Here is an 11833-nt window from a genome sequence, read left to right as displayed (position 1 = left end):
AGGGGGAGGGAGGCGGCGGCTTGTGGCATCCGGGGACCGGCGATGGCACTCGGGAACCAGGGCCCTTCGGCGGCGCACGGGGATCCATGGACCGGCAAAAGCACGCCGGCGTTCCAGAGCCACGCCGCCGTTGGGGAGGAGGGGAGATCGCTGCGGGGGAGGAGGGGAGGTGGCGCGCCGGCCGCGGGGCAGGAGGCGCTCCGCTGTGGGGACGAGGGTCAGGGATGGGGCCGAGAGGTGGAAGAGTGAGTGGTGGGGCTCGGTGTGATCCAAATAGTAATTCTAATCCCAGGACAACACTGCGCCCTATATATACAACACTATTCTAATCTCAGGATTAGAATAGTTATTTGAATCATGTCAGACCCTATATATATATAGGGCGCAGTGTTTCTGAGATCACCGATCGGTGAAAAAATAGAAAAAACTGCCCCACCCCGCCCCTAACCTAACCTCCCCCGATCCCATCTGGCCCTCCCCCAAACTGCATCGTGCCACCGCCGCCTCTCTCACCGCCCCGCGCCGCCGGCGGGCCCCGGCCACCTCTCGCGCCGTCGCTTGGCCCCAACCACCTACAACACTTCGGCCACCCCCACCAAGAACCCCCACGCCGCCGCCGTCACCCCCCACCGCCGCCGCCCCCGCCAGGAAGCCAAGCCGGTGCAGCGGCCACCACCTCCACCCGCCGGTGCAGCCACCGGCCCCGGCCACGCGCACCACCGCGCCCCAGCTCCACTGGCCCCACCGACTCCTTGATCCACTAGCACCGGCACCGTCGCCCCAACCTTCATCTTCCACTGTCGCCGACCTCCTTCTTGGACCACCTCGCCGCCGCGCCCCGTAGACTCAGATCATCGCCGGCCTTCCTCCCCTGCTTCCACCGCGGAGGTGGCCTCCGTTTGCCGTCAACCGCCTCCACGATCTGCCCTAGGGCGCCCCTGCGACCTAGCCCAGGGCGCCCCGCGACCTTCCCATGGCGCCCCCGCGACCTGCCCATGTCTCTAGGTGCCTCAACACCTTCGCAACGCCTCACTCCCGTGGCATGTCTCCAGGTGCAGCAAACATCAGCATTCCTTCTCGCGACTATTTTCTTTTCTGAATTTTGGCTAGTACGGACACACGCAGAGGAAGAGAAGCACCTCTGAATCTGAAGTTTACATGAAAACTGAACTTCTACCTCTTTGCTATAGGAGCGGTCGTCGGAGTCCTTAATCGCTTACACTACTTGCTTTTAGCATCTTGTCCATGGATACAAGGCGCTGTGTGGTGTGCGATTTCATTTTTGGATGGGCGCCATCGCGACCACCATCTGCCCTGTGCTCCGCATCCCGTCCGCCGCCGCGTCCGACTTGCGTCCTCACGACCTCCACGGCCAGTCCACCAACACCCTTCGAGTGCGCCCTGAGCAAGGCGTAGGGTGCATGCTGAATGCGTTTGTTCATGCACTGGTGTGTGTGCGTGCTGGCGTTTGTGTGAGCGCTTGGTGTGTTGGTTGCGTGCTGTGATGTATGATGTGTAGATTTTTTTTGAAGTTCATGTTGTGAACCCAACTAAGTTTGAACACAAATGATCAGATCGCTACTGCTTTGTATTTGCTCCTATAGTAGAAATCTCGCTTCCCTGCTGCTGTTATGACCATGTGTTGTTTCAAAATGACTTTTTGTCTGAAGTTTAGTAGTATCTGTTGGTGCAAAAAAGTTGCTTCAGTTTCATGGGTCCCTCAAAAATGAATGGGAAAAAGGAGTTTTCTTCTCCAAAATGCATCACCGCTTTGAAGTGCTAATTATTCTTGTGTGCTTCTATCGAGGCTTGTGTTTCATGGAGAGAGAGACATAGAAATTGTGGAAATCGTTAATGTGTCATTTCTTTCTATGTACTTCGGAGACATTTTGTGTGAGAAAGAAAGGTTAATGACACATTCTTTTCAGACATACAGAGTGCTTTGGGATCCAATGTTTTCTACAGAAAATTATGCATTTGTGTCTTGCCAATGTAGCTGGCAACACATACTTTGTACAATGAAAAAATATTAGTTTCATGTGAGAAGTTCAAAATTAAAATAAGGACAAGTTCACGTATAGTAAAAGAAGTGCAAATAAAAAATGTAGTGAGCCATGTTTGTTGATATTTTAAAAATAAAATAAAATAAGAAAGGTGTTTGATGTTGTAACAAAGATGTATTTTTTCCAAATTCTAAAAACCCCAAGAAGGTCAAAATGAAATAATGGAATAGTTCAATTTTTTAACAAAGAAAACAAAATTTCCTCGTTTCTAAAAAAACATAGGAGTCAAATTTAAATAACGAAGCAGCTCAAATGTTATTAAAAAACTATGATTTCCATCGTTACCAATGAATAAACCAAGAAGTTCAACTTGAATAAATAGAACACTTCAAAAAATATAGAGAAAATGGATTTTACTCACACTACTAGGAAAAGGCCTACTAATGGCGCACCAGTTTTGCCTACTAATGGCGCACTACTGGTGCGCCATTAGTAGCACGCCACTAGTATTTTTTACGCCATTAGTATACCACATACTAATGGCGCACCAGTAGTGCGCCATTACTATCTGACTTAGTAATGGCGCACCACATAGAAGTGCGCCATTAGTAATAATTTTTTTCATTTTTTCTAAAAAAATTCATTTTTTTTAAAAATGATTTTTTTTCAAAATTCAAATTTATTTATTTTTTCTTAATCTCGGGTCACTATGGCTTAATCTCGAGTCAATATGCTTAATCTCAGATCAAATCGCACTCTGTGGTCAAACTTCCCAAAAGGTCACCCATCCTCACACTACTCGAGCCCAAGCACGCTTAACTTCATAGTTCTATCCAACCCGAGCACCACCTCACTTCACAGGCACTTGTTGATATATCTATCATATCAATCCTATTAAACCTTGCTGATGTCTAGGACTTTGTTCATGTTCATGAGTATGATGAAATTTTGAAAAAATATTTCAAACTTCCCGATCATATTACGTATCATATTTTGAAAAATAATTCAATTTTTTTTCAAAACCAATTTTTTTTGTTACTAGTGGCGCACCTAGCATACGGTGCGCCACTAGTAGGTTTGAAATTTTTTGAATTTTTTTGCCTCCGGATCTTACAAGCCCCGTAACTTTTTTTATGTTAGGTTTTTGGGGATTTTGAAAATGTTTAACGGGGTTCCTCCAGTTAAATTCGGATGTAACTTTTCGAGTAGATGATTTTTCATATAAAAAACTTTTTCATCCGAGTTCGTACGCAAAAGTTATGCCCATTTTTACAAATTCTCGAGAGATTTTGCAAAAAAGTTGAAAATTCATGTTTGTAAATTTTGCTAACAACTAGACCACATATCACATGGGAATCTTATTTTCTTTTATTTTTTTGAAATTTCTATCATTTTCTTTTATTTACTTTTTGAAACTGAAAAGGCGATCCACAGGGGGGGTGCATTCGGGCGAATGTTTGGGCCAAGTTACTAATGGCGCACCGTGGGAGTGGTGCGGCATTAATAGTTCAACTAGTAATGGCGCACCACCCCCACGGTGCGCCATTAGTAGTTTTGAAAAAAAATATTTTTTTTACTAATGGCGCACCGTGGGAGTGGTGCGCCATTACTAGTTGAACTAGTAATGGCGCACTAAAAAAATTTAAAATTTCTTTTTACTAATGGCGCACTGTGGGAGCGGTGCTCCATTACTAGTTCAACTAGTAATGGTGCACCACTCCCACGATGCGCCATTAGTAAAGGGGCAGCCCGGTGCATGTAGCTCCCGCTTGCGCAGGGTCGGGGAAGGGTCCGACCACTTTGGGTCTATAGTACGCAGCCTTTCCCTACATTTTTGTAAGAGGCTGTTTCCAGGACTTGAACCCGTGACCTCATGGTCACAAGGCAGCAGCTTTACCACGATGCGCCATTAGTAGTTTTGAAAAAATTAAAAAAAATTGTTACTAATGGCGCACCATAGATGTGGTGCGCCATTAGTATTTGGACACTAATGGCGCACCACATGTCTGGTGCGCCATTAGTGTCATTTCCATCTATAGCCCTTTTCCTAGTAGTGTCATTTCTACAAAAAATCTAGAAGTTCAAATTATAATAACAAGAAGTTCAATATTTATTAGAAAATCAGGATGGTGATATTAAAAAAATAGTGTAGTTTAATTTTTTAAAACCAAAATTTCCTGTTTCTAAAAAAACCTAGAAGTAAAAAAGGCAGATCAGTTCACTGTCTATAAAAAACTCAGATATTTTCATCTAACCGAGAGAAATGCGGTTTGATAACTGCCAGAAGTTCACGTACTACACGGTGTGCATTTGCATGAAAAAAAGAATCAAAAAGCAAAGGCCGAAATTTGTTTTACTAGAAGTTCAAGTGCTCGGCCTGAGAAATTTCAAAAATTCTTGTGAGGGAGGTTCAACAAAAAAACGTGACAGAAGTTCTAGGTGAAAACAATGAGAAGTTCAATACTGCAAAGAATGCATTTTAGATAGTAATATAAGAGTAGAAAACAAAAAGGTTAAAAGGTTTGTTGCAAGATGTTCACGTGCTCCCCCCCGGTGAAGATCAAGATCTCTAGTGTGAGACGTCCGACCTTCAATTATATAAAAAATAGGCAAAAAACAACGTTGTATTTTCCATTTATAAAACTGCTCTTAAACGATAAAAATTTGTAACGTGTGTCTACATGAAAAAGATGCTCCTATTCATAAGCTTTCCAATGGTATATTATATGTTATATTCCGATGAATGGTTTAAAAGTTTTATGTATAGCATTAAAAACACATTTTTACGCATTCAAAAAAATATTTTGAACCGCCGCGAGTATGAAAAACTGAACAACACGAAAAATTTGCGTGTTTGCAATAGCTTTCCATCAGCATATCATTTTCTCAATTCCGGTAAGTGGTTTGGGATTTACAGGCAAAAACATCACGTCATAAACAGAGTGAAGTTCAAACAGACGTGCCCGGGAAGTTCAATTACTTCACATAGTGCATTTCCATTCGCGATGAAGGCAGAAATTATGATCTCATCTTTTTCTAATTTACTTTAAAACAGCATGAATATCATTTGTGTAAGTTCAAGTCCTCATCGGAGAAAATTAAAAAAAATTACCGTGAGAGAGATTTGTACAAAAATAATATCATTTATGTAACACTGACGAATGAATGAGAAAATTAAAACGAAAATACGTCACAGAAGTTCAACGTGAAAACAACAGAAAGTTCGACTACTATAGTGAAAGAATTTGAGATGAAAAACTTTTAAAATTGTCGCGAGTATGAAAAAACGATCAACACGAGAAAGTTGCGTGTTTACAGCAGCATCCCATTGGTATATCACTTGCTCAATTACGGTGAGTGGATGGAGAGCTACGAGCAGTGGATGGAGAGCTACGGCCAAAAAAAGCACGTGAAAAACAGAGTGAAGTTCAAGTAGACATGCCGAGTAGTTCAGGTTCTTCACGCGGTGCATTTTTGAAGAATCTGTTTCGCGATAAAGGCAGAACGAACGATCTCGCCATCTTCGAGATTACTTGAAAACAACAAGGAATCAGAGAAAACCATCAACATGAATTTTTTTCGCATTTTCCGTAGCTTTTCAGTGGTATATTATTTGCCCAATTCCGATAAAGTTTATAGAAATTACGGCAAAAATATGTTTTCAGCCATTTTCAAAACTGACATAAAACCGTAATGAATTAGGAGAAACAGTATATACAAAAAAGTTTCGCATTTCTTCAAGATTTCCAACACCATATCATTTGCTGCATTTGGATGTACGGTTAAAAAATTAGCTCAAAAATACAAACTCGGTGGAACTTGTACCGTTTTCTAAATTACTCTTAAACCAATCAAAATTAGAAAAAAACTTTCAAGATGAAAAAGTAACGCATTTTCATAAGCTTTCGAACGCCATATCATATGCCTCCATTGGATTAACCGTTTAGAAATGACATCGAAAAAATGAACTCAGCTGTTCGGTTTACGAAATTTTACGTTTTTTCAAATTACTCTTTAACCATTGGGAATTAGAGAAAACTTTCAACATGTGGAAGGAGCGGTTTTGCAGCAGCTTTCCAATGCCATATTATATGCCTCATTTCGATAAACGGTATAGAAATGCAATCGAAAATACAATTCATGTTTTTTGTGCGAAGAAAAAACGGTTTTCAAAACTGCTCTTAAACAACTTGTATTTTGCCAAAAATTTAAGTTGGGTCATGATATTGGTGTTCATAGCTTTCCAACGGTGTATCGCAAGCCCCATTTGGGCAATGTTGGCGGAAGTTCAACCTATTTCACAGGGAAGTTCAACGTACTACTAGCGGGGCAGGTCAGGTTGTAATCAAAATATTATTCTGATCCCGTGATCAGAATAGTGTTTATGTATATATATATATATAGACACACACACACACATTCGGTCTATTATGCTAATATTAGCAGAATAGTTATTGTTAAAACACTTCTGCACTGCACGCTCAACGCGAGAGCACTGCACTTTCTATAACAAGAGCACTGCAATACAGACTAGCGAACTTCATGTCGAAAAAAACTGCACGCAGTGTTTTTTCGGTACTGTTTTCGCTCTAATTTTTAACCGTTTATCGGAATGAGGCCTACAACATACCGTTGGAAAGCTATGGATTAGGTGCAACTTCGCAATGTTGAACACTTTTCGAGAACCCTCGCGGTTTAAGAGCAGTTTCAAAAACGGTGCGGCGAATGACGAGTGGCAGCGAGCGTATATTCGTGATTTTTTCTAAACCGCTCATCGGAATAAAGCAAATGATACACCATTGGAAATATATCATCGAGGCATATCTTTTTCATATGCATTATTTTCTCTAATTCTTTACGGTTTAAGAGCAGTTTCAAATTTACTAAATCGCGGAATTATGTTTTTTTAAATTTTTGCAATTTTCCGTACTGTTTTCGCTCTAGTTTTTGAATCGTTTATCGAAATGAGGCGTGTAATACGTTGTTGGAAAGCTATGGACAAGGTGCAACTTTTATATATAGAAATGATTTTGAGATTCCTTACGGTTTTAAGTTAATTTTGGAAATGGTGCGGCGGACAACGGGTACCAGCGGTCGTTTTTTGCGATTTTTTTACAAACCGCTTGTCAAAATGATTCAGTTGATATGCCGTTGGAAAGATATCGACGAGACACAACTTTTTCATGTAGAACACTCTCTCTAATTCCTTACGGTTAAGGGCAATTTTACAATTAGCGAAATGCGGACACTCTGTTTTTCGCGACACCCAAATCAATGAGTGAACTTCATCCGACAGAAAACCACACTGCTTCAGTCAAAAATCGCACTGCATCAGAGAGTCAAGTGAACTTCATGATTTCTGTTGTCGGACGTACATTTTCTCAGACGAGTTTTTGTGAGTTTTCTCATCTTTTTTTTACAAACAAGAGTGGTCCTCAAAGACGAGGCAAGTGAACCACATGAAGGGATAAGTGAAGCGCAACACGAGTCTAAGTGAACCACATGATTTTTTTTCCCTTTTTCTAAATTTTTAAAATTGCATGAGGACTACATGATCGATGTTAGAGAACTGCATTTTTCGGTTGGATAAAGTGAACCACAAGGCAGAAATAAAAGGAAGTGAACCTCTTGCAATGTTATTTTTTTCTAGAGCTACATTTTTTCGCCTGTTTACTTTGTTCAAAACAAAAAGAACTGCATAGGACAGAGGAGCGAACCTCTCAAAAAACCAAAATTCTCTATATTAGGACATACTTAGCCACATTTTTTTCATGGGGTGAACCTCTAAGGCCCACCTAATGAACTTGATTCCTTTTTTTTCTTAGGGTGTGTGCAACAAAACCACTGAAATGAACTTCTATATAACACGATAAATTGCAAAAAGGACCTAAAATGAAAACCAATATTATCCGGTCTGTTTGGACATAGACTTCGCCGTGGACTACCTCTGACCACTGTCAGCAGCCACCATGGCCAAACACCATGCCCCCAACTGGCCATCCATGCCTCCAATATGCCCTCGACTGCAGAAGAGCACGATGCATGCCCCGCACCGCTGCACGACCCATCCAGCGCCCTTGTCGCCTGGTCTAGCATCACACCGGCGACCAACGACTTCAGCAGAAGGGAGGAGGCGCAGGGAGTTCCAAGGCCAGGACCTCGCCCACCTCCAGGCACCTTTTGCTCGTGATGTACTTCCACGACAGGGAGAGAGAGATGTAGGTCCCTGTACTGTGGACTGCAGTTACATGCGAAATCCGGGTACTGTCGATTCCCTCTAGACAAGAAAACCTCCTGCAAATAACAAAACAAAACAATATCCTATGGTGAGCGGTGTAGTGAACCTCTCCATAGCTAATGAGTGAACAAGTTTCAGTGCTTACTGCATAGACAAATGCCTGCGACCTGCACCCAAACCAGCAAAGAGTTGCATGCATTAACATGGTCAAACTGAAACATACAGCAAGATGACTACTAAAAAAATACATAACAAGATGAACTACTTAAAAAAGTATGACACCGGTCACCCCTAGTGCAGTGCGCTTGTCCCCTCGTGAACAAGAAGGAGTGGAGGAGAGAGCTGCAAAAACATGTCAATGCACTGCATGTAAAAATAGATGGTGCTTCCTTGGATAAATTACTATGGCGGAGACACACATACAGGTACTGGATATTTTCAACCATGTACTGATATATGTAGTAAGTAGTGTATGAAGGAAAGAGAAGTCTGGAAGTGCACCAAGTGATTGATTTCTTCACATTAAAGAACATGGTGACCAAATTCATGCTTGCACATAGAAGAGAAGAAACACATGTTACTGTTGCACCAAACACCAATAACACTATATACTGACTTGTTGTATACTACTCGTACTTGCATATACATTGAGAATTTGAGAGGATTTATGGTTCATATAAATTAAGAGAGAAGTGCACTGCAATAGTTATTTTGTTACGGTACAATTGCACTTCTTTTTGAAGTTTTTTGGGTGAGCGAACTGCGTGAGTAAATAAACATATTATGCCGATTCGGTTGAACTGCATGCCGCCACCAGCTATCCATACATATATATGACACAAACTGGTCTCTAAAATAATTAGTAAAAACAACTTGCAATAAAAAAATCACAAACAGAGGTCCTAAGGCTCCCGCAAATGCCTGAGAAATTCCAAGGGCGCCGTCGAACTACTTGTCCACGCCATAGACTAGCACTGGCAAACTGCATCACCCAACAGAGAACTACACCATCGAGGGAAGTGTATTGCACGCATGTGCGGGGGAGGCAGACTGCGCGCATGGCCAGTGCACTACATGCAGATGAGTTCCGCACCACACAAGCGCGTCGCATGAACTGCACAGTGGGTAGAGTTCCTCCTCCTCTTCTCGCCTGAAAAAGCAATTGGTCACCTGAAAAGCAAGGAGCCATCGACGAGCATAAACCTGCATTAAGGATGGGGGAGGGGGTGTGAGAGGGGCGGCGTTACTGCTCTTCCACCGGAAGTCACCGGGGAACTGCATGGCTACAATGCGCGTACTACACAGCCACGATGCGTGGACTTCCCGGGATCCAGCAATTGCACAGACGGGCCTCCGCCGACGAGGATCCCGCAAGGACGGTTGGATGCCCGGGGGAGTACACTCCTTCTGCCCACCCCGCGCCCGCGACATGGATCTCGTGTGGACGAATCTAGCACCATCGGACGCTCCTCCTACGGCCTCTTGCTTGTCGCCGGTCTGCCTAGGAGCCGCGGCGACCTGTGGGGCCTCGACCACATGCTTGAGGTGGGGAAGGCAAGGCCACGACCTCCGCCGTTGACCTCGCCGTTGATGGAGCACCTCCTCCCCATCCTCCCATCAGAAGGGCACAGGGCAGGGGGCGGTCTCGGTGGCGCGGGACAGGGGCACCCACGCAGATCTCCCCGGATTCGGCGCCGTGCTGCGCAAGCGGGGGGGCTTCCACGCTGAGGGTCGACGGCGGTCGGATCAGGTGGCTGAGGACGCGCCAGGGGCCGAGGGGGCGGACGGATCTCGCCATGAGTGCTAGGTGGCGTGGGAGAAAGAGAGGTAGCGGCCAGCATAGAAGGTTGTGCTGGGGAACATGGTCGGAGGTGGTGGTGGGCGGAGCCGCTTGAGAAGGTGTGCAGGGTAGGGGCGCACCGCGCCGGAGAAGGTGGGGAGGGAGGTGGGGCACAATGTGGGTAGGGAGGTGGTGGTGGGCGGCGTCGACAGAGAAGGTGGGGAGGGTAGGGGCACGGGGTTGGGAGGGAGCTAGGGTTGTGGGGAGAGTGGGAAGATAAGGTGGGGCGTGGGGTTTTTTTGTCCGGTGCAGTTCGGTTTTTTGTTTTCCGGGGTTAGTTTCTAGCTACGGGTCATCTCGATGGTGTTAGCAGAATAAGAAAGTGATGTTAGAATAAGGTCTTAAGGGGTGTTGTTAGAATAGACCCACCCTATATATATATATCAATTAGGCTTCAAGTGCGTACTTGTTAGTTAAACGTATGGTTAAAATGTGACACTAAATACGACTAGTAAGTAGTACAGTAGCAGTACTAGTATACGTCGGTCAAATTATTCATCATGTCCACACATTGAATTGACGTGATAACACGTTGCGTGTGAGGTGACACAAAAATCCCGGCGGCGTGTTCGGGTATTCTGGACTTCAGATTGGGAGTACCACTTATCTGCCGAAATCTTTCATCATTCACTTAAAACAGTCGATTGATATACATTGAGTACCATATAACTGGAATTAACCGATGCAAGTCGAAGAAGGATTGGCCGGTGCTGTCGGCTGGCGTCAAGTTCGATCCCATGGATCAGGAGCTAATCAAGCACCTTAAGGCTAAAATGAGTGCTGACAGCGCGGGATCTCACCCTCCCATCGATTTGTTCATACCAACCATTAACAACAAGCACGGCATATGCTACACCCATCCTGAGAAACTTCCAGGTAAGACACCGATTGGCCGTCTACTTGCACAAACATATTTCTTTGTTTATACCTCTATTTTTCTTTTTAGACACAGACCTGGTGAAGCAATTACAATTTGACAGTTAATAAAAAGTGAAACAAGTGACTGCAACATGCCAAAGATGTTATGAAAATGCCAACTACGTACACTAAAACCTGTATTCGACAATACTGCAGGTACCACACTGAGTGGCCTAAGCAAGCATTTGTTCCAGCGCAATTCCAGGGCATACAAAAGGGGCACGTGGACGCGTTGCAAGATACAGTCGGAGTGCGGCATGCACGCAATGTGGCACAACACCAGCAATACCTTGCCGGTTGTGATAGCCTGGCTTATTAGGGATGATAGACTACTCATATCAATAAGGAATTTCTTCTTTTCCAGGAGCCCATTCAGACAGAACTCCAAAGTTAAGCGTGCTCAGCTTGGAGTAGTGTCAGAATGGGTGACCGGCCGGGAAGTTGCTCCCGGGTGCGGATGAGTGAGGACAAAGTGCGCAGAAAAGACTAGTATTGATCTGTGGGGCCAGTCTAGATCCTGCCAGGAGTAACGACCACCGGCGGGTGTGTCCGGGGCGTTACACCTGTGATGGTCAACGGCCGGCAGCAAAAAGGTTCTGGTGCTGCACACCAATAAGAACTTTGACCAGTAGAGGACCAACTGGGTGATGCACCAGTACCAACTCGGGGACCTGGAGCAAGAGAAGGAGCGGGAGCTGGTCCTCTGCAAGATTTTCCACCAGACGAACACTAGGGCCAGGAGTAAAAAAGATTATAAGTTAGTTTGGTATTGGTTCTTGTACTACCTTATTTTCCGCAAGTTGGTATTGTTGTTAATGATCTTTTGGTATGAAC

The 11833-nt window shown here is 44.2% G+C and overlaps 1 protein-coding gene across 1 annotated transcript in view; it reads left to right on the top strand.

Moving 5' to 3' along the window:
- The first annotated feature begins 42 nt into the window (after positions 1 to 42).
- The window catches only part of LOC119353513, a 99526-nt gene continuing 87735 nt past the window's right edge, over positions 43 to 11833 (top strand). Inside the window, exon 1 of the mRNA XM_037620136.1 lies at positions 43 to 245. Coding sequence (XP_037476033.1) covers positions 43 to 245 — 203 coding nt within the window. The remainder of the gene's footprint in view (positions 246 to 11833) is intronic.

The sequence above is a fragment of the Triticum dicoccoides genome, chromosome 1A, assembly GCF_002162155.2.
Source record: "Triticum dicoccoides isolate Atlit2015 ecotype Zavitan chromosome 1A, WEW_v2.0, whole genome shotgun sequence".
Taxonomy (NCBI): domain Eukaryota; kingdom Viridiplantae; phylum Streptophyta; class Magnoliopsida; order Poales; family Poaceae; genus Triticum; species Triticum dicoccoides.
The sequence above is the reverse complement of the archived record's forward strand: the minus strand, read 5'-3'. Positions and strand labels throughout refer to the sequence as shown.